Source organism: Mustela nivalis, assembly GCF_964662115.1.
Source record: "Mustela nivalis genome assembly, chromosome: 1".
NCBI lineage: Eukaryota > Metazoa > Chordata > Mammalia > Carnivora > Mustelidae > Mustela > Mustela nivalis.
In genome coordinates this window covers 155,096,164-155,120,276 of record NC_139020.1, presented here as the reverse complement: position 1 = coordinate 155,120,276, position 24,113 = coordinate 155,096,164, and the positions used below count along the sequence as shown (strand labels likewise).

Below are 24,113 nucleotides of genomic sequence, written 5' to 3'. Positions count from 1 at the left end.
TGGAAATGTCAGTGATACTATGCATGGGGCTTTAATTCCCCTCCTTCAGTCAGCCCCACATAGATTAGCACCTGGATGTCCAGTAATTGGTGTGTATGTGCTCATCTCTCCAAATAAATTTACCTTCAGATGGACAAAAGAGGAGCTCATCTTGGTAATGCAATAATACTAAGTGCAGTGGTGTAAAGAGATGACTAAAACGTGGTCCATTTCCCAAGGACATCTACTTGGTGGAGGAGACAAATAGAAAAACAGCTTATGTGCTACATACTATATTAGGGAAACACACATGGTGTTTTGGGGATAGGAGAGGCACCCTCTCTTATGGGGGTGGAGGTGTATCAGGAAAGGCTTCATGGAGGAGGAGATATTTGAAATGAATATCAAATAGTAAGTACGGATTCCTCCAGTAATTGAAGACTGCAGAGGAGGGGAAGATGAGTCTTTTCCAGGTCTAAAAGAGAACATGTATGTGCAAAGGCAGGGAAGCGCTATTTGGATACTTCTTTACTGTTCACTAATGGATTGGAATTCGCTCAAGAGGGCTTCCCCTTCCTCTTTTCCCAGGTGTGCTCTTGTAATAAAGCGACTATAAGCAGTTTTTACATAAAGCCATTTTCTAACTAGCAGCTGTGAGTGAGAGGTCGAGGGTAGCAACGAGGAGAGACACAGCAAGGGTTTCAGGGAAACCACAGGACTCCAGCTGGTCTGCTTGGGTGATGCATTTTAAGGCAACTCTAGCTTTTAGATTCAGAGGTCATTGCCCACCATTTGTCAAATAGGTCAATTCTGAAATATTAACTGGTGGCCAGGAAGCACTACATACTACATATCCAATATGGGACCAAAATCATCTTCTTAGTTTCTTCATTGGTTTGCTTAGTGCCCAACTGCAAGTAACTCAGTCATCCCATTTTTAATAAAGATTTGTCTGATCTGCTCCTTTACTTCAAAAGTGGGAAGTATTTGTGGATTTTTTTTTATGAGTGCCATAATCCTTGGACATATATTCTAGGAAAAGAGTGCCCTGTTGAAAATACTGAGATTATAGTGATAGTTGCTGAACAGAACTGGGCTCCAAATAATCCAGAAAGGAAACTTCAGTTCTGTGGTATAGGGGAATAAGTAAGGAGGACTCCAATGGACAAGATGTCCCAACTTCAGTGTTTTGTTACCAGAAGGAATTAAGGATAGGGGAAACATTCAGCAGTGTGATCAGAGTTTACTGGGAAGTCAGTGTGTAGATCTTCAGAAATACTTCAGATGGTTCAGGACAGAACTGATAACTTGTTATGGTCAAGTTCCCACGGTGGTTATGGGTACTACCCAACCCAATCTCCAGGGGCTCTGGGCCTGTGAATTAGCTCCTTTCCTCTGGAAACTCTAAGCCTCATCGTTCCCTCAGTGGCAGATTTTGATGGAAAATGTTTATTGATTTGGAGGAATGGCATTATTCTTCCAGGAAATTAGGCTGTAACTCTCCCTTCAATCTCCCCATTTCAAAGTTTGCCTCAAGGGATCCTTGAAACTCATTACATTACAAAGCTCTTGTCTCCTTTGCAACACAAACTCTCAGGTTTATATATGCTGGATCTAATAAATTGCAGAACCTAATTTCCAGACAATAAAATACACTTGTTCATTCAACAACCATTTACCAGGCTTGCATAATAATCTCCTCAGGTCTCAGCTTTACATGTGGAACAAGGAATTTAAGACAGCTTTGTCCAGCCGCATGGCACATGCTGGTGAAGACTAATCCCTTTGGGTGACAAGGTTGTCTTCTGACATTCTTGGCTGTCATGACCTCTTTGCTGGTCTTAAGCACCCTATAATCTCTCACCTCTCCTGGCCTTTTCCCAGGCTATGTCAAAAATATTCTTCTCCCTCATTCTCTTCCCATGTTTACCTTGACTATGCTTAGATCTGTGTCTTTAGTTTTCTTCTGGAAGTTCATGAGAATAAGGGCAGGGGAAAGGGAGTGGGTAGAGGAAGTATTGGGTTCCAGATTTGCCAGCAAGCTGAGCTTCCAGCCTGCCTTTATTTCTTGCTCCTCTGGGGCAATACCCAGTCTTTCCTAGGCCTCACCTCTGGGAGACGCCGGGCTAGCCATGGGAGTGTGTTCCATTTCCGTGCCCCTTGCCCGGATACCTCATTCCCTGATGGGGTCACAGAAGATGGAGTTTTTCCTGGAGACCGTGAGAGTCATCGGGGCTCCCTGCTGCTGGGTGGGGGTGTTGGCCAGCAAGGCCCCCTCCTTAGGAGTCCACTGCCTCAATCCTCTAACCCTGGGCCAGGACATGGAGAAGACCGACACTCCACAATGTCCACTGGTGAGCTTGCCCCAGGGGGCATCGAAGTCTCGGTAAGTTTGTCAATGTTCCAGACTCTTGGGCTTCCCTCCACGTAGAGGCCAAGAAACCCTGAGTGTCACCCATGGAAGGGTCCTTTAGGCAACACTCTGTCCAACATTTCCCAGCTACCCTCATTTTACAGGCAGGGAAGGTGAGAGCCAGAGAGAGGGGTTGGGTTTACCTGAGGTCAAACAGGTTCTCTGGTTTACTCTGCTGTACATAAATACAAATTAATTCCCAACTGATCCCCCCCTTTTTTTTCAGTGTTCCTCTGCCCCCACTCACTATCACTGCTTTAGAGACATGAATATGAGAAAAATGGAAAGTTCCCTTTCTGCCTGTAGCTCTGTGCAAATTATGCTGGGCTTAGCACATGGGATCCAGTGAAATTCTGGTAGGGGCCCTGCACAGATATTAATAAAGGCAAAGTATTCCTTGCTTTACTCAGAGAAGCAATAACTTGCCAAAATGTACAAATTAGGCAACAGCGACTAACTGGCAAGCACTCTTAGTAGAATAATGGCAGAGTACAATAGCAAACCAGGGACTCCTTATTAAATTGAGAGCTGTGATTTAATTTGAACTCTCCCTTTAGTTTCAGTAATGATGCTTCTAGTGTTTTTCATTTGCCCTCTCTGTCTAGCCAGGGACACAGAGAAGTCGCAAACAGACTTGTAAACTGACCATGTATGGCTCTGCGACTTGGATAAGTCCTACCGGGTTACCTTAGCTCCATCTCTGACTGGATGCCATGTGATCCCAGCTAGACACAGATGAACCATTCCAGTGGGCAAGTGGGGAGAGTTTATTGAAGCATTTACAGAGGTGTGTGCTGGGCTCAGAATAAGGAGGGACAGGGAAACACCTAGAGATGAGCAATAAGGGAGAGCTGTTACATGCTCAGGCTGAAGAGGTGAGAGGAAGGACCAGCAAGAGCTGGGTGGCCCAGCAGAACTTGTGAACCAGGTGGAAGATCACAGCCACTACCCAGCCACAGCTCAGCAAGGAAGAAGCCAGGTGACAGCCTACTCCTCTCTCCTTCCAGACTCTGATCTGTGTATGCCTCGCATTGGACAAACCTAACCAGAACGGGAGGGCCAGGGTGATGCTGCTTGTACAGAAAGCACCTCATTAAAGAATTTCTCCCTAGATTACTAACTCTCTGAGATATTCTGGCTTTTGATTCATTTTAATTAAATTACTTGGCTAGTGCAAGATTAACTCTTTAGGCTGTGGGTTTCAATGACAGGTGTGTCACTTACCAGCTGAGACACCTATAACAAGTCCCTTAAATTCTTCAATCCCCCATGTCTCCCATTTAAAAAGTTTCTAAGTAGCTGAAGGGTTAAATAGAATCATAAAGTGCCTGCATTGGTACACAGGTAACTGACAAATAACAATAGCTTTAGCATCTCTTGTTGAGCTCTCATCATCGAAAACTTTCTGAATGTTCTTTATATGTATTAAGGCACTTTCTACTGTAAACCTATGAGCTTCATCTATGGGAGGTGCTCAATAAATGCTTGTCAGATTTGGATTCGGAATGGGTGTGCAGCGCTGAATCAGCTGCTGTGGGCGCAGGATTCCCTATATCCAGGGTAGTATGTGACTAAACTTAGGGGCACAGAACCCAGATGTAACTTCCAGTGAAGACCCAAAGAGGAAAGGCTCAAAGGATTGTGTCAGACAACGAACACTGGAGAATCAAGACACACAAATGTTTCCTTAGAAAGAAAAGGACTGTGTGGAGTTTGGAACTGGGTTGTATGCTGGGAGAGTAATGAGCCTATTAGAAAGGAGGTCAAGAAAGCCTGTCCTGGAGAGGAATTCTTTGTGAACCCCATATGCACAGCAGAGACAAAGTCTTGGAATGACTGCCCGGTCCTCCACTCTTGCAGCTCTCACTTACCTTGGGTAGATACCTCAGAGATGCTTGAGACAACCTATGTCCCACTCTGGAGCCCAAGGGCCTGTCCTCAGGCAGGAGTTTACAGAGCCTCAGGTGAGCCCATGTTATAGTGTTAGGTAAAAACCTAGACTCTGCTTGCACCTAGCTTCAGGTGAGCCAGATTATAGTGTTAGCTACAAGCGTAGACTCTGATCTTCATGCCTACGCTCTTATCCCAAGTTTGAGAAGCAGTCCCATTTCCCAAAGCATAACTGTAGAGGATCATAGTTTCACCAGGCAACTTGTGACCACAAAAGACTGGCCAGTAAGAGGCTGAGTGACCTGTCTTTTCCACTGATGACTTTAGGTTGGGGGAGTATCCTGACTGTTTGTGTCCCAGCAGGCATTTGATGCAGGACAGAAGAAGACTTTCTTATCAGCAGAATATTTGGATGAACCTTTCAGAGCCAAAAGGGCAATGAGTGTTGTCAGCATCATGACCTCTGTCCTTGAGGGTAAGTATCACTCATTTGAACATCCATCCATGGTGCTACAGTGAGTCTGCATTTGAGCAGCAGAGGAGATGTTCCAACCCTGTGTCAAAGATGTCACCCATCTGTGTCCTGGGATCCTAAATACTATTCCTTTTTATGCCCTTCATCCCATCGTCCTTTATCGATGTGTGTTTTTTTAAGAATATGGACAACTTTTTCAAAAACAATAGAATCCAATGAGTTTTTAATGCCCTAGTTTCATCTCTTGTTCAAATTTACATCTGCTTCATATGCATTCACAAAACTAAATTTGAGAAAGTAATCTGGCAGGCACCAGAGAATTTCAAGCTACTTCAGGTATGCAAGAAAACTTACAGTCCTTGATTTTTAAATACAGCAAAATTATCCTGTCATTTTTCATGGTTGTAATTTTATGATTATAATTTAATTTTTATCTCAAACCCCCATTGTGCTAAGCATTGGAAGATGACTTAAGTAAATTAATCAGTCAATTTAACTAAATTCTTGTTAATTCAGGGCTCCATCAATCAGATGGGAATCCACTTAGCCTCCTAAGGGTTGTATTCCGATTGCTTACACCAAAACAGAAGCTGGAGGAAAAGTGGCACTTGTTCACGACCACCTGACACTCAAGTTCCCAAAAAGCATGACTGCATCTTCCTGACCCTGAGTATAAGGCCTGTCTTCTTATCCACCCTTTATTTTGCCTCGGGGTATGGAAAATATGGCCTTCATCCTGTCCAGTTACTTGCCTCCCCTAGACAAATTTAACATGTACTGGGCTGAAGGAGGGAGAGGAAGCTTGGATGCTGGTGGGTTTCTGAGAAAGGGCTCTCTGTGTGCTCTCCTTCCAGTCCTGGACTGAATCCTAATTGTGAGGAAGGGCATGATGAAACAAAAAAAGAAAAAACAAAAGTTTGAGGGATTTGAAAACAGAACCAATCTATACCTTACTTTCTAGGTGAAGCCAGGGGTGGCAAGTCTTGGGAAAAGACCCACATACCCAATATGGCATAGAAACTGTACAGTAGAACAGGCAGATAACCCACTTGTGTAGAGAGAACCTGAGGCAGCCCCAGAGAGTGCCCTGTGGCCTGCATGGCAGGAGAGTAGCTGGAGGGATGGAGAAGGAAGTGAGCGAGAGGCAAAGAAGGAACGGCCATCTTGGTGACTCTCCCATCAGAGACCACATGGGAACTACAATGACTTGTAAAATACACCTGACAATGACCAAGGACCAGCTCAGCAGTCCACTGTTGGTGAACCCTGGGCCCTCCAGAACTCAGACACAACTTCAGATAGCGAAGTAGTAGCAGATATTGAATTAACTAAAACAAGATTCCCAGGTTGGGGACTTGCAGTATATATTGAACTCAATTATGGAGGGGGAACCTTTAAGTTACATTTCTTGCATACATGAGTTTGTGTTTTGGGAAATGTGTACACATTTCAGTAAAAACCATGTGTACATATTGTACATATTCTTTCTCATTATTTTCCCTCATTGATCATTATTTTAAAATCACTTTTCTTTAATTTTTATTTATTTTTAAAATTTGTTTTCAGTGTTCCAGAATTCATTGTTTATGCACCACACCCAGTGTTCCATGCAATATGTGCCCTCCTTAATACCTACTACCAGGCTCACCCAACCTCCCATCCCCTGCCCCTCCAAAATCACTTTCATTGTAATAGAGTCTGTATGCCTAGCATTTTTTTTTCTGTTAAGAATAATTTATTCTGAAATAAAATATCATAGTATTTTTTCCAGTTTTTGTTTCCAGAGAAATGAAAAAAACAAAAACACTTTATTCATACAATGGAATCTTACACTATAGCACTGAAAATGAAAAACAAAATAAACATGTATCAGTATAAGTAATTCTCAGAAACATAAAGTGGAAAAAGTGCAGAATATGTAGTATGTTATTCATTTTTTTTAATTTATTTTTTATTTATTTTCGGCAAAACAGTATTCATTATTTTTGTACCACACCCAGTGCTCCATGCAATCCATGCCCTCTATAATACCCACCACCTGGTATCCCAACCTCCCACCCCCCCCCGCCACTTCAAACCCCTCAGATTGTTTTTCAGAGACCATAGTCTCTCATGATTCACCTCCCCTTCCAATTTACCCCAACTCCCTTCTCCTCTCCATCTCCCCTTGTCCTCCATGCTATATTTTATGCTCCACAAATAAGTGAAACCATATGATAATTGACTCTCTCTGCTTGACTTATTTCACTCAGCAGAATCTCTTCCAGTCCCATCCATGTTGCTACAAAAGTTGGGTATTCATCCTTTCTGATGGAGGCATAATACTCCATAGTGTATATGGACCACATCTTCCTTATCCATTCGTCCGTTGAAGGGCATCTTGGTTCTTTCCACAGTTTGGCAACCATGGCCATTACTGCTATGAACATTGGGGTACAGATGGCCCTTCTTTTCACTAGATCTGTATCTTTGGGGTAAATACCCAGTAGTGCAATTGCACGGTCATAGGGAAGCTCTATTTTTAATTTCTTGAGGAATCTCCACACTGTTCTCCAAAGTGGCTGCACCAACTTGCATTCCCACCAATAGTGTAAGAGGGTTCCCCTTTCTCCACATCCTCTCCAACACATGTTGTTTCCTGTCTTGCTAATTTTGACCATTCTAACTGGTGTAAGGTGATATCTCAATGTGGTTTTAATTTGAATCTGCCTAGCATTTTTGATGGCTGCGTAGGATGTTAACATGCTGCTATGCCTGTGATTTTTTGCTGGCCTGGTGAGTTGCTTGGATTCTTTTTTCTTTTTGCTATTAGCCATCAAACAGTTAATGTTAAATACAAACAGCTTGCTTCTTCATTTATTTCCCAGAACTTTCAAGCTTCCTCTTCCTCTTTTTTTTTTTTTCATTTATTTACTCTTCAACAACCATTTATTCAGCACCTGCTTTATGTCTGGCATTATTCTGGTGCTGGGAATTCAGTGGTGAACAAGATAGAAGCCAGTACACATGGAATTTACATTCTGGGAGCCAGAGCATACAGAAAATTAAAAAAAAATAGATTTTCAGGTAATGATAAGAAGTAGGGGAAAAAATAAAGTAGGGAAGGAGATAGGAAAGATAGGACTACAGAGGGGCTATTTCAGATAAAGTGGATGCAAAAAGCCATTCTCCCTAAGGAGACCAGAAATCTGAATGAAGTAAGGGATTCAGACTTAAGAGAGAGTAGGGGAGAGAGTTCCAGACAGATGAATGTCACATGCAATGTATTTTGCAGGAAAGAGACAAGAATTAACTAAAAGAGTGTTCCAAACACATCCCAACCCAGGTTAGAACAAAAGAGGTCTCAGAATTGATGAGAAGCAACAGAGCATGATAGTTCAGAACACAGACCTTGGAGCTAGACTGCCTGGGTTTGTTTCCTGGCTCTGCCATGCAGGGTAGGCTGTGCAACTTTGGATCTCCATTAACTGTTCTATGCTTCAATTGCCTCACCTGTAAAATAGTGAAAATGTACCTATCTTGTAATGTTTTTTGAGGATTAAGTGAGTTAGCATAAGTAAAGGGTCTAGATCCACATATGGCACTTAGTAAATGTTCAGCAGATGTTGGCTATTCTTATTTAGTCAGTAGTAAACAAGGGCAGAGATGTACCTGTTCCATTCATGGTTAGATTCCAGAACCTGAAAGAGCAGTGCTTGGCATACAGTAGACATTCAACAAATAGTTGTTGAATGAATGGTTAATGAGAGTGACACACAAAGGTGACATTTGGGGGTGATGCTTATTATAATGACCTGAACTGATAGATAGGAAGAGAATAAGGAATGGTCAGATACCCTGAGGTAAGACAGACTTCCTCTCAAGGAAGAATATACTAGGAAAAGCAAGAGACTAACTGATATTTTTAAGACAATCTGGGTAAAGACAACTTCAGATTAGGGCAAAGAGGTCAAAGTTGCTTGAGCATAGTGCAGATAACTTCTGATCTTCTCTGGTCAGACATTATACCCACAACACTCACAATATATGAAGGGTACTTGGCATTGTCCAAGTTGTGTTGGAATTTACAGAGGCCACCTCTTTGGGAGTGATTGTGCCTGAGAAAGTTTGGCCCAACCCAATAAGAATTTGGCAATTCACTGAGCTCAGGGCACATGAACCATCAATGTTTGCACACAAGCTAAGATTGGACAGTTGTCCAGACTAGACCAGAAGCAGGGGCATAGCAGTCAACACAGCCCAGTCTCTACCCTCATGCTGAGTAGGAGACAGGGACTTGGAATAAGTTATTACCAGTGTGCTGAGTGTCTCGAAGGAGAAGTACAGGATGCTAAAGGAAATATGGTAAGTTTAGCCTGGAGTTAGGGAAGTATTCCAAGCAGAAAGGACAGCAAAATCTCTGAAGCAGAAGAGAGCTTAGTATTTAAAGAAATGAAAAAGCCTGATGTGGTTGGTGGAAGCACAGAGAGCAAGGAGGAAGGGGGCTCAAAATAAGGCTGGAGAGATGGACTGGGGCCAAACCCACAAAATTTCCTATACCAAATTAAGGATTTGGGGCTTCATCCTAAGAGCAGTAAGGTGCCATTAAATGATTGGAGGCAAGGGAGCTACATTTGCACTTTGTAAAAGTTACTCTGAATTCGTGTAGGGAATGGAATTAAAAGGGGAAGAGTGTTGGCAAGGAAACCAGTTGGGAGGAAACCAGCTGAGAGATGGCAGTGCCTGGACTCTGTGGTGGTAACAGTAAGAGTGGTAGGAATTGGGAGGATTAAGAGCTATCCCAGGGACCTAAGATTCAGGACTTGGTGGGCCACATGTTTCTGGCATAAGCAACTGAAGGGATACTGGTGCAACAGCTTGTAAAAGGAATACTTTAGTGGGATTCACTGGGGAAAGATGAGAGGGAAGATCATGAGTTGAGTCTGGGATATAGCAGGTTTCAGGTGCCCTTGGGGCATTCAGGTAAGAATTTCCAGGAGGAAATCAGATTTGCAATAAATGGGTCTAGAACTTAGAAGATGAGGATGACCTAGAAATACATATTTAAAAGCTATTTGAATGTAGACGATAATTTTGCAAAGGTGCAAGTGGATAAGATGACACAAGAATTGAGTAAGAAGAGAAGACCTGGGACAGATTTCTAAGAAAACTATAATGTTTAGTGATTGAGCAGAAGAGATAAATTCAGCAGACGAAGCTGAGAAGGAATGTCCAGAAATAGGAGAAGACCCAGAAGAATACAACACAGACCTGGGGTCTGAATTCCTTCAGGAAAAATAGACAAGTCAAAAGCAGCAAAAGATGCTGTAGAAAAATCAAATAAGATTAAGTCTGAAAAGAGTCCAGGGGCTTTGGTTATAGGGATGTCTTCGGTGATCTAAGAAGTGAGGATTTGCAGGGTATGGGAGGAGTTTGAAGAAGGGAGGTGTGGTGGGAGGAGAAGGATATATTGTTTATAGACAACGTTTTCAAAAGTTTGCCTGCCAAAGGGAGGAGATAGTAAAACATCACCAGGGTGTAAGTAGCATTGTTTATTTATTTTCTTGTATGGAGTATTTAAAAAGTATATTTACATGCTAATGGAGAGGATCTGTGACAATGGGAAAGACTGAAGATAAAGGAAAGAGAGAATATTCAATAGATTCCTGAAGCGACAGGAAAGGATGCACAAGTGAAGAATGTTAATAGGAGAAATGGCATCTTTAATTGTAGCCAAAGGAAGGGAAGGATGTTCTTTCTGGCTTAAATTTCTGTAGGAGTCTTTCAGGGAAAGAGCTGTGATCATGTTCCAAGCTAGCAAGTGTATGATTCGCTTAGACTCTGGGTCTCCCCAGACATTCAAGATCAGCAACAGTTAAGGCTGTTTACAAGGCAGAGTTTTTTCCTGTCTTGCCGCACAGACATGCGCATCCTGACACAATGGCCCATCTGCAAGATTTTTAATGCAACACGGCTTCCTGTGCTTTTTAGTGCCAGAATAGGTCCAGGGAAGTGCTTGCTTTTGTTTCAGCTAGAGATCATTGATTTTGCCTCCAGGGTGTGCGAACTGCTTTAGAAAACATACTTTGCCAGTTTATATTGCTGTCATTCCAAGTGTCCTTTCAGAGCATTCTCCTGTACTCTGATTGACCTGTCCTGTATTTGCTAGCCTTTGCACATAACTTATGATTTGATTTTTACAAATGTTTTCTAGTTTCATTAGAGTTTGCATTTCTGTCTCTCGGGTTTGATGCCTTTAGTGGTTTCTGGAAGTAGAGGGGCAGCACATCCTTTTTTTATGTTATCATTATTTTGGAAGATTTTTTTCAGTTTTTGAGGTATAATTGACAGAACTGTAAAATATTGAAAGTGTACATTGTGATGATTTGATACATGTATACATTGTGAAAGACTTTCCCTATCTAGGTTATGAATACATCCCTCACACCTCACACGTTCATCTCTTTTTTTTAAATATTCCACATAGAAGTGATATTGTGTAACATCAGTATTTACCTTGTTCTGTCTGACTTACTTCACTTGGCATAATGTCCTCAAGTTTAAGGGTAAACACCAATATTTCCTTCTTTCTTGTGGCTGAATAATATTCCCGTGTTGGGAGGAGGGTGTATGGGCGGGTGGGTGTGTCTCACATCTTCTATATCCATCCATCTATTGATGGACACTTAGATTGTTCCATATCTTGGCTATTGTGAATAGTGCATCAATAAACATGGGGAGAACAGATGTCTCTTTGAGATACTGATTTCATTTCCTTTGGAACTAACATAGTAGTTCTATTTTTAATGTTTGAGGAATCTCCATACTGTTTTCCACAGTGGCTGCACTAATTTACATCCCCACCAGCAGTACACCAGGGTTCCCTTTTCTACACATCCTTGCCAACGCTTATTGTCTCTTATCTTCTTGATGATAGCCATTTTATCAGGTGTGATGAAGTCCCAGAACCTAAGTCAGGTTCAGTGGGGTGAGGTTCGGAGCTGACGACTAAAGAAAGAATTCTTAAGACATCTTTGGTGCAAAATGGTGGTTTATTAAAGCACGGGGACAGGACCCGTGGGCAGGAAGAGCTGCTGCCCCGGGTTGTGAGGAGTGGTTGGTTATATACACAGGAGTTGGGTAGGTGAGGACAAAGGGGTGTCCAGAAGGGCTATTGGGGCAAAGAATACTATCAGGATATTGAAGGCTTGGTTACTATCAAGTAAAGACAATTGAGAGTCTCCTGGTGGAAGATGCTATCAAGCATCCTTGTTCATGAGATTTAGGTTTAGAAGAAATTTAACTTTATTTACTTTTCCTTCTACCTCCGCCTCCATTTAACTTTATTTACTTTTCCTTCTACCTCTGCCTCCTTCGGTTTTTTATGGAGGGGAGGGTGACATTAGGGCTTGAGGAACTGAGATCTGTGTCTTTGGAAATTGGGCTATTGATAAGGTAACTTCTTTGTTGTAATCTCAAGGACATTTGCAAACCAAGGGAGACTCCTTTCTTGCAGGATTGTGATCTCAGCAAGTTAACTATTTATCCTTTTATGGCAGTCAGGGGTGCCTGAGGAATGCTACACATATGGAGGGGAGCGGGTGGAGGGGGGGTGCAAGGCGCCAGCTTTTGCTTTGTCATCAGCCAGCCTCCTGCCCCCTCATCAGGTGTGAGGTGGTATCTCATTGCTTTTTTAATTGCATTTCCCTGCTGATTTCTGATAAAAGCATCTTTTCATGTATCTGTTGGCCATTTGTACATCTTCTTTGGAAAAGAAAATGTCTACTTAGTTCCTCTGCCCACTTAAAATCAAATTATTTGGGGGATTTTTTGTTACTGATATGTAGGAGCTATTTATATATTTTGAATATTAACTCCTTATCAGATGAATGGCTTGCAATTTTCTCTCATTCCATAAGTTGCCTTTTCCTTTTGTTGATGGTTTCCTTCGCAGAAGCTTTTTAGTTGATGTCATCTTGTGTCTTTACTTTTGCTTTAGTGGACTTTGCTTTTGGTATCAAATCCACAAAATCATTGCCAAGAATTTGCATTTCTATTTCTCAGTCTCCTGGATGCTTTCATTGATTCCTGGAAGTGGAAAGAGTAACACTTTCTTTGCTCCATTATTTAAATAAAATCTGTTTATCAAATTTTTATTTAGAACATTTTTTGTTTGAATGGGCAATATGTTATACATGATTTAAAACACACTAAAGGGCATATTTTAAAAAAGAGAATTATTTCTGTCTACCCACCTCTCCTTTCCAGAAAAAATGTCCAAACCTGTTGTCTTGTGTTTCCTCCCAAAAATATTTTGTTATGCTTAATTAAAAATATATAGTCTTTCTTCTCCCTTGAAAATGGTAGCATATCACATATGCTATTCTGTGTCATAATTTTTTTAATGAATATGTCCTGAAAATCATTCCAGGTAAGTACTCTTACATTTTCCAATAACTGTTAGTGTTACGTTATATAGAAGTGCCATAATTTAATTAGCTATTCCCTTCTTTTTTTTTTTTTTTTTAGATTTTATTTATTTATTTGACAGAGAGAAATCACAAGTAGATGGAGAGGCAGGCAGAGAGAGAGAGGGGGAAGCAGGCTCTCTGCTGAGCAGAGAGCCCGATGCGGGACTCGATCCCAGGACTCTGAGATCATGACCTGAGCTGAAGGCAGCGGCTTAACCCACTGAGCCACCCAGGCGCCCTAGCCATTCCCTTCTTGATGGGAAGTAAATTCTACGGTCACTACAACACCTTCTACATGCACTATAGGTTCAATGCTTCAAAGTGAAATTGCTTTGTCATGGGGGTAAGCATTTTTAGTTTTGAACAAGGGATGCTCTGTATAACTATATCAACTGGCACCCACCCGAGCAATGGATGATACTGTCTTTCAACCCACACCCTCCAAAACATAATTATCAAACTGTCTTATCTTAGCAAATCTGATCCGTGAAATAATATTTTAGTATAGCTTTATTTTGCATTTCTTTCATTTTGAGTATTATTGGACATCTTTTCAAATATTTATAAACCATTTGAATTTTCCTTTTAGAAACTATCTAATCATTTTTCTATTGGTTTGGTCTTTTTCTCATTGATTTTTACATGTTAATGAAATGAGCATTTTGTCTATGATATGACGCAGTTTTTTTTTAATTTACTTTTTACTTTACTTTTTCTCAGTTTTTTTTTTTTTTACTTTATTTGACAAAATGTTTGGAAGATTTTAAAGGCTTACAAAGATTATAAGTCATTACAACAATGTGGTAGTGAAAATAGTTTGATCTATGGAACAGAAATGGACACTTGCATATGAAAGTATATGGGCATAGATGGAAATAATTTATGACAAAAATGAAATTTCAAATCCTTTGGAAAATTAGATATTATGCAATAAACAGCATTTTTATAAATAACCAGAGGTTGGAAAAAATAAACTGGATTAATATCTTAATCCTTACTGAAAATAAACCCCAAATGCACTAAAATTTTAAGGGAAAGGTAAAGCTACAAAAGAACTAGGAGAAAATGTGAATAGGTGTTTTTTAAATCTTATGATGAGAATGGCTTATAATGCAAGGCATGAAAACAAGTTAACATAAAGAACAACACGGATAAATTTGACTACACATAATTTTTTATTTATGTATAGGAAAATGAAACAGCAAAATTTGGGAGCATATATTACTTCTACAAGTTCCTTTCTTTTGAAAAATATATATAGCAAAAAAATTCAAATACTACAGATGCATATACAAAGAAAACTATGTCTTTCTCATACTAAAGAGACTTGATGCTCCCCAGTGTCCCAGTGCACTCTCAGTTTCTCATGTATCCTTCTTGCTACATTCCATGCATTCACACACACACACACACACACACACACTCACACAGGTCACATATATATGAAGTTGTGTTTTTTTTTTAACATTTCTGTAGGTAAATCAAACTCACTGTTTTTCAAAATGGATTTTATCAGTTGTTTCTAGTAGTAGTAGTAGTAGTAATATAATCAATGGACAGAATCTTTCCTTGCCACGTGGGCTGGCATATCTGCAGAGTGTGTATCTTACAGGAGCATTTATAGATAGACCTCTATAGTTGCCCTCTGTTGAAGTGGCCCAGTTGCACATCCACATGGAGCTTTAATGGAAGCAGCTAGAGATGAGCCTGTTGCTTAAGGAAAAGATCAGAAACTCAACATATAATCTGGTGGCAGATAACATAGCGATGGTTTTTTAAGACCATGGGGCTCAGGGAGATTACCTAGAGAGGGGAAAAAAGAAATATCAAGGAAAGAATGCTTGAGATCTCCAACATTCAGAGGCAGGAAAGGGAGAGACAGGAACTGAAGTTGAGAAGAAGTCACTGACAAGGGAGAAAAACCAAGAGGTTATGATGTCCTGGAAGGGATTTCGAGGAGAACATTACAAATTCTGTCAAATGCTGTGAGAGCAGAGTAAGGGGATAACTAGAAATTGATTATTTGAATGTGGAAGAGGTAAAAAGCCTGATTCCAGGGGTCAGGGAGGAAACAGAAGTGAGATATTAGAGAAAGTTAAATGTAGAAAACTCTTACAAGGATTTTTGTTGCTAAGGGGACAGTAGATGAAGAATTACAAAGGTCCCAGGGTTATCTTTTGAAAAGTGGAGATACACTTAAAGCATGTTCACGTGCTGATAAGAATAGTCTGGAGGGCAGAGAAAGGGGATGACACAGGCCTTGAGCAGGTACACAAATAGGAGTAGAGTGAGCTCGTGTGCTGAATAGGGTACAGAACATAGTGATAAACTTGTAGATTCCTTGGAAACTCAGTGAAAAGAAGAAGGGGAAGTTCTTTTGTGAGTGATTTTATATTCTGAGGGAAATCAAAAGATGCTGGTCAGCAACGAGAAAATAGATAGGGGAAGGTTGGAGGATAGTGGGGAAGTGAGAAATGTTAGCCTGGAAGACTGAGGGAGTAGACTGAAATGGAGAAACATGGCAGGATTTCTGGACTGTGACAAACTGGGACTCATAACTTGCTAGTGGGACCAGTCAGCATGGTTGTATAGTTTTTCTAACCAGGTTTACCTGGTTGGTATAGATGCAGAAGAATCTGCATGTTCAGGGAAAGAGAGGAGTGGAGAAGGGCAAGAGAACTAAGGGTGTCTGCAAGGGGGTTTATAGATGGCTGGACATGAAATCTAAGCCAGGTAAATGGAGAACTAAGAACATGACTTGGGGGTTGGGCAATTAAAAAGTGTAGGTTCCATGCTTTGGGGGACTGAATGGGGACAGAGATTGGACTGCACTTCCTGGAACGAAGGAGTTCAGAAAATAGGCAAAGGTCATGAGCAGGGTGCTGGGGCAGAAACTGCCAGTGGTATTAGTATTGACAAGGTTTAGGGGATGACCAGGGGCTCCCAGCATAAGAGGATACATGGCTGACAGCTGTCATTGACCCCACACCTGTGATACAGAATTGGAGGAATCCGAACGGAGGTGCCCACCCTGCTTGACCACTTTGGCTCAGAAGTATTTGATCTGGGAGTGCTGCCCCATGTGGGTGAAGCTCAAGACACTTCTCTTTGGGATTGTGACAGACCCTTTTGCAGAGCTCACCATCACCTTGTGCATTGTGGTGAACACAGTCTTCATGGCCATGGAGCACCACGGAATGAGTGCCGCCTTCGAAGCCATGCTCCAGATAGGCAACATTGTGAGTGTGCTGCCAGCCTTTGCCCAGCTGTCGTGGTGGGGGGCTTTGGGTGGGGTGGCAGAATGTCTTCATTCAATGGATGTTGATGGAGAGATGGGAGGTGTTGGAGATGTGGTGGCACTGAGAGAGGAAGTCAAGCCTGGAGAGCCAGGCTGAGCTGGTGCAAATTTCTTTCAGATGAACCAGCACAGGGAAATGGACCTGGAAAGTCCTGACCAAAAGGCAGCTAGCTCCCTGTTTATAGAACTTAGGTCAGGCACTTGAATTCTCTGGATCACAGCTGCATCTCCATTGAAGTTAGGATAAATGTCACTTTCACATCTAAAGACAGCCTATGGACTTGCAAAGTTTCCTCCTAGTTCTATTGCTTTTATGACTGCAAAACACAATGGTGGTGGATTTTTCAGTGGCATCATTTAAGGGCAGACAGAGTGGGGGAGGAGCGGGGAAGGCAATGGGAGGGAGGGAACATAGAAATGTGGTTGCTGTTGTAACCAAAGCACTAGGGAGTCAGAACTTTCCTTTTGTATCTGGTTTGGACAGGATGTTACTTTGAGTTGTCCTCCATTATTTCTTTTTAGTATTATTTGCTTTTAACAAGATAAAATCCATACTGGACTTCACTACACAGTAAGCAGAAGGTAACAAGCTCCATGTTTACTGCAATATCTACCCCACTAGAGGTAGCCTATTTGGTCTGCCAGGATCATCCCGCTCATCCAACTCCTCATGGGCTGCAGACTTAAGTAGAAAGGAAGAGTCTCTGGAAAATGTGACTACTCTTCCTTAAAAAGCTCTCCTTCTTCCAGAATCCAGTGATGTGAAAAGGATTCCAGCAGGTTCTGGGATGCTATGGAACCATCATAGCTAGCCATTATATTTTGGCAGCACCTGGGTTGAGAGGCCACATTCTACTTTAAAGTTGATATGAAGAGGGGAAGTGGAAAGAGAAGGAAAATCCTATTTCCGAGAAGTCAGCACAAACCACAGAAGGTCTTTCAGAAGAGACCTCAGAGCCCACACCCTCATTTTGCAGCTGGAGAACTGTAACAAGAAATGAAAAAGGTCTTCACCATTGGGACAGAGCATTGTGACATGTTTTAAAAAGAAAGCAAGAAAGGCAGGCAGAGTTTGGTGCTTTGTCAGTGTTATCTCTACAACACAACAATGCTGTGAGGCTATCACCACCCTCACAGCCCCAAAGAAAGTACTGAGACTAAGAGAGATTGAGTATCTTGCCCAAGATGGCACAGCCCATGAGGATGGAGCCCATTGACCCAGTCCCAGTAGGACACAGGACCTCAGCCCACCCCACCACGCCTCACTTGTCTGCAAAAGGCACTCAGTTCATGCGCTTTGAATTAGAGAGTTGCAGTCTGTGGTATCAGGCGGATCACTTAAACTCCCAGCCTTTCCTTCTGTGTAAAGGCAATGCAACCACCTCTTTCCCAGGCCAGTGATAGACATTGCTAAGAGCAAATGAGAGAATAGCACCCGATCCTTCTTCCCTACTTATCTCCCTTTCCTACTGCTTTTCCCACGACCTGAGCCTGGGCTTGACCTTTCTCAGTGCCCTTTTTACAACTAAAGATACCCGGAGCTGAAAGACTTTTAGAACTTATTATTATTGCTCTAGTTTAACGGCTATTATTTATTAATGAGGTAATATTGGCCAGGACCTTTGCTGAGAATTGTGTATGCATTTTCTCATTTTATGCCCATTATACAGATGAGGAAATTGACTCTGTCTGCTTTCACAAGCTGGGACATGGCTAAGTTGGATTTTTCTCTGGGTCTGTGTTGCCCCACAATCCCAGATTTTAACTAACTGAACCAGATTGACTTCTCATTTAGATAATTATATAATAATTATTATCCTAACGATCTTCCTCCTCTACCACCATTCACATGAAAACACTAAAGCCTGGGTTCTAATGCATAGCTCCTGAACACTGGTCCAGAGTCTCTCTGTGCTGTCACATTGAGTGTTTCCATCTGCAGTCATTCAAGAGCCCACAGAGTATTAGGAACCTAAGTGAAAACAAAGTCAAGTAATTTGTTATTTTATTTTAAACTAGACATTTCCCTGTTGCACTACTTGTCATTGTCCCCTAACTCCACAGACTCTACTGAGATGGATTCTTCTTTCCAACCACAGGTCTTTACTGTGTTTTTTACTGCTGAAATGGTCTTCAAAATCATTGCCTTTGACCCCTACTACTACTTCCAGAAGAGGTGGAACATCTTTGACTGCATCATTGTCACTGTGAGCCTGATAGAGTTGGGTGCGGCCAAGAAGGGGAGCCTGTCAGTGCTGCGGACCTTCCGCTTGGTAATGTTCTCTCTTGGCGACTTGGGGAGACTCCCTCCACATTCATGGAGCCACACCTCTGGGAACAGATGCTGTCATTCGGGGACCTCAGCAGCCAGCAATCTCTTTCTCTCCTGTCCCTGTGTGGAGGAGGCAGGGCATGGTTCCAGGAAGCTGAAGACTCGGTCCTTTTTATTTACTCAAAAGTGGGGTATGACTTCTCAACTCTGGGCCTGGTCCCCCTCAACTGTACCCTCTTGCTCTCTTATCAAATAACAATAACAGTGATAATCATAGCAGCTACTGTTTCTTGAGCACTGATAATGTGTCAGGCACAGAGCTAACCCCTTGACACACCATGGCATGTTAGCATGGGCTAATTACATCCTCAGTATTCTCTTAGAGCCAACCAGGTCCAGTGTCCATCTTTGGAGAGAGAGAGGACAGAGTGAAAGAGAGAATGTTCAGCAATCTCACAACGTCCACTTCTAGGCCAGAAGGTCTGCTTGGGGCCAGCCAGCAAAGCAGCACTGAGCTCCCCGGCTTGGTTTATCTGCACTGGGATGGCAAACTCAAAGGCCTGCAGGAATCAAGCAGATGATGATATAAAGATGGCCAAGCAAGAGATCTTGGCACTGAATAGTTGTCCCACATACACAGGTAGGCAGACCCAACACAATGCTTGACTCCAGGGAGGGGCATTTACATAGGAGTCATGGAGATTTATGCCAAGGAAGTGTCCCTATCCATTATTGTCCTAGTCTACAGCTTTTCATAAGAAACAAGAAATCCATACTTTAATGTGGGCTACTAATCCAGTTTTTTAAAAGGCACTCTAAAAGTCAAATGAAGCATATCCTGGGACACATTTGTGTCATATACCACCAGTTGGTGACATCTGTCTGAAATGACGTCTTTCATTGTCCTATGGAAAGAAGGGCATAGTGGGCCTACAGAGCCCTGTACTCATAATGTGGAAACTTGAGAAGTTAGGAATTAAAACAATTTTTTTAGTGATTTAGAAGGACAGATTTTTTAGAAAAATGGATTTTTAGAAGACAGATTTCTCTAAGTACCTAGAAAATGATGTCAAGAGGCAGGTACCCATTAATGGTCCATGTCAGATCCCCCATGCACAAACATTGAGGGAGCAAGAGTCCATACTCCCTATGCCCTTGGAGGGCCTGAAGTTAGTTTTCTACTACAATATGTACACTTATGGCACACTTGGGGAAATACAAGCTTGGTGTTTTCAAATCTACGTGCTTATTTTGCTGACTCCATGAAGCCTATATTCTCAAACAACCACAAATAGGCAGGTTTATTCCATAGCCTTGGCCTACAGAATTCTCCAGGGACTTGCCTCTCTGGTCCCACCTTCCTGATCCTGACACGCTGCTCATCTCACCATTCCCTAACCACGGCTACCACCCCCATGCTTTTCTGGGAGCCATTAGTCCTCCTCCTCCACCACCTTCCCATTCCTCATTAAGTGACTGATAACATGGTCTATCAATATTATGATACGCTTGAAAGAAACTCAACCACCTTTTGGCTCTAGCCCTTCACATTTTTGTATTTGGCAAAACCCTATCAAATATTGAAGCTGAAACCCAATATTCCCTCTGTTGCGCCTAACCCTGAGCTGTGGACATTACCATAGAAAATTCACACAACCCATATCGTCAGTTTCATCATTTTTATTAATAGACTTTATTTCTTAGAACAGTTTCAGATTGTTCATAAAAATTGAACAGACAGCACACAGTGTTCCCATATACCTCCCTTGGCCAACCACAGACACACAGTTTATCCTAGTATTATCATCTTTTGTTGCTTACAAGTAAGTCTTCAGTGGTCTCCCATTGCTCTGAGGACAAAATCCAGAGAGTCCTTTTGATGGTCTCCAAGGTTGGCAAAATCAAGACTTGCTTACCTCTGCAAACAATCTCCTTTTGCCCACTTCACTCCAGCCAAAGAGACTTCCTCTCCCTCTCCTCACACTTAACAGAACTATTCCTGCCTCCGGTCCTTTGCACATTCATTCCCTTAGCCCAGGATGATTTCCCCTGTCTTTACTTAGATCATTCATTCTCATTTCTCCTGGCTCAACCCACACATCACATCCTCAGAGAGGTTCTTCCTGACCACATTATTTTAGGTTGGATTCTCCCAGCAAATTAATCTGTTTTACATAGTTTGCAATCATCTGTGAGACAAAAACCAGGGTTTCCTTGTCTACTATTCTATCACAATGTCCATCACATAGTAGGAACTCAGTAAACACTTGTTGATTGAAAGAAAGGAGGAAAATAAGGACAGAAGGAAGAAATGAAAATGCTGTGTCTTCCTTTTTGCTTTTTGCTCCCTTCAAAGTAGCATTGCCTCCCTTCCCATCACTGATATCCTGGCTCCATGCATCCACTGGTCTGTCCTTTTAGCAATACCACATGTCTTAAGTCCTGCAGTTGCCTTGAGCATGTCTGTTTATAGGGCAAGTCACCCACCCCGTCTTATTTCTTCAAGAATATCTTAGCCGCTGCACCTCTGTATTCATTTTAGAATCAACTTGCCAAATTACATCCCCACATACACACAAAACTGTTGTTCTTTTCTATTGGGACTGTAATAATTTATACAACAATTTAGGAAGAAATGCACCCTTTACATTATGTAGTCTTCTGACCTATGAAAACAGCACACTTTCCATTTTTTTCAACCTTTCAATAGTTGTATAATCTCTCCCTAGAGTTTTATAATTTTTTTCCATTAGGAATTTTCTCCATCTTTTGTTAGATTTATTCCTAGATATTCTCTAGTTCATTATGCTATTATAAATGAAATCTCTTTTTAAATGTCTTTTTCTGAGTGTTTTTTATTAACATTTTGCTACATAGTACTTTTGTATCCAGAAATTTCTCATTAATTCCGATTTATCTATACAGTCTTTCAAATTTTTTAACACAATCATATCATATGCAAATAATGAGTTTTGTTTCTTTTTTTCTAGTGCTTATACCATTTGGTTCTTTTTTTCCTTTTTTTTTTTTTTAATTTTTTATTTCTTTTCAGCATAACAGTATTCATTGTTTTTGCACCACACCCAGTGTTCCATGCAATTTGTGCCCTCCCTAATACCCGCCACCTGGTTCCCCCAACCTCCCATCCCCCGCCCCTTCAAAACCCTCAGATTGTTTTTCAGAGTCCATAGTCTCTCATGGTTCACCTCCCCTTCCAATTTCCCTCAACTCCCTTCTCCTCTCCATCTCCCCTTGTCCTCCATGCTATTTGTGATGCTCCACAAATAAGTGAAACCATATGATAATTGACTCTCTCTGCTTGACTTATTTCACTCAGCAGAATCTCTTCCAGGCCCGTCCATGTTGCTACAAAAGTTGGGTATTCATCCTTTCTGATGGAGGCATAATACTCCATAGTGTATATGGACCACATCTTCCTTATCCATTCGTCCATTGAAGGGAACCTTGGTTCTTTCCACAGTTTGGCGACCGTGGCCATTGCTGCTATAAACATTGGGTACAGATGGCCCTTCTTTTCACTACATCTGTATCTTTGGGGTAAATACCCAGTAGTGCAATGGCAGGGTCATAGGGAAGTTCTATTTTTAATTTTGAGGAATCTCCCCACTGCTCTCCAAAGTGGCTGCACCAACTTGCATTCCCACCAACAATGTAAGAGGGTTCCCTTTCTCCACATCCTCTCCATTTGGTTCTTTTAACTACACTATTGTGATGATTAAGATGACCCGTATACTGTTAAAAGAAAGTGTTAATAGCAGACATCCTTGCTGTTTTCCTGATCTCAAAGAGATTGCTTTCAATATTTCACCAAGTATAATGTTTATTTTTTTTTAAAGATAAAGAAGAAACTTTTATGGGTTTAGGAAGTTCTCTTTTGTTAAGTATATTTATCAGGAATGGATATTTAATTTTATCAGACAACTCTCCTCCATGTATTAAGATAATCAAATGATTTTTGTCCTTTAATGCATTGAAGTGGTGCATTATATTAATTGATTTTCTGCTGTAAAATCAACATTGCCTTCCTTGGATGAACGTAACTTGATTATGATACATTTTTCTATACAATGGAAGTTTCAGTTTTCTTATAATTTGCTTAAAATTTTTGCATCCTTATTGATGAGTAATATTTGGTCTGTAATTTTCCTTCCTACATTGCACTTGCCAGGTGTTAGCAACTAGCTATCAAGGTTGCACTAATTTCCATAAAAAGAGGTGAGAAAAAGTCCTCTTCCTCTATACCCAGTCTTTGGATAAGATTGAAATTACTTACTCCTGATAGGGTTGGTAGAATTCACCAATGAGGCCATTTGAGGTCAAAATTTTTCATGACTGACTTAATTTTTTTAGTGGCTGTGCGACTACTCAGATTTTCTGTTTCTCAAATTGGTTTTGGTAAGTTATAGTTTTCTAAAAATTTCCCTTATCTAAATTTTCAAATTTTTTGGCATAAAGTCGTGTGTGCTATGCCATTATATTTTAAGGGTCTATATCACCTGCACTTATGTTACCTTTTTCTTTCCTTAAAAATGGTGATTTGTGCTTTCTCTCATCTGTTACTATATTAGCCTTGCCAAAGGTCCTCAATTTAATTAGTCTTTTCAAAGAACCAACTTTTAGCTCATTGGTCTCTTCTCCTTCATTGATGTTTTCTATTTCAAGTAATCCTGCATCTTATCTTAATTACATCCTCCGTCCTACATGTTTTACACTTTTCTAACTTCTTAAGATGGAATTTTCAACCTATTTTCCTTTCCAATATATTCAATGAAGACTTCATTTCCTTCTAAGAACTGCTTTAATGTGTAGAATTTTCCTTATTATTTGGTTTTAAATATTTTCTAATTTCAAATTTGATTTCTTCTTTGACTCAAATGTTAATAAGAAGCATAGTTCTTAATTTCTAGTTATCTTCATGCCATCAAATTTTAGCTCAATTGTATTACACTTAAGAGAACATACACAGCTTGTTCAATGCTTTGAAATTTATTGTAATTTTCTTTTGGCCCAGCATGTTGAAATGTTTCTTATTCACTTGAAAAGGTGTCTTCTGCGGTTGTAGGGTACAATACTCTGCATATATCCATCAGGTAGAGAAAGTTCATTGTGCAGTCCAAATATTCTACATCCCTGCTTATTTTTGTCTGCCTGTTCTAGCAATTACTGAGATGGTAGTGTATAAAAATATCTCCCACTATGATTATGGCATGGTCTGTTTCTCCTTATGGTTCTATCTTGAAGCTGGGTTATTAAATGCATACATATTTTAAGTTGTTATATCTTCCCTGTAAAGTGAAACTTTATTCAGTAAGAAT

At 41.0% G+C, this 24,113-nt stretch overlaps 1 protein-coding gene across 1 annotated transcript in view; it reads left to right on the top strand.

Moving 5' to 3' along the window:
• The window catches only part of SCN10A (sodium voltage-gated channel alpha subunit 10), a 125,614-nt gene that overhangs the window by 65,743 nt on the left and 35,758 nt on the right, over positions 1-24,113 (top strand). The window contains exons 13-16 of the mRNA XM_082746024.1: positions 2,072-2,365; positions 4,646-4,757; positions 16,208-16,446; positions 18,605-18,778. Of these exons, the coding sequence (XP_082602150.1) occupies positions 2,072-2,365; positions 4,646-4,757; positions 16,208-16,446; positions 18,605-18,778 (819 nt within the window). The remainder of the gene's footprint in view (positions 1-2,071; positions 2,366-4,645; positions 4,758-16,207; positions 16,447-18,604; positions 18,779-24,113) is intronic.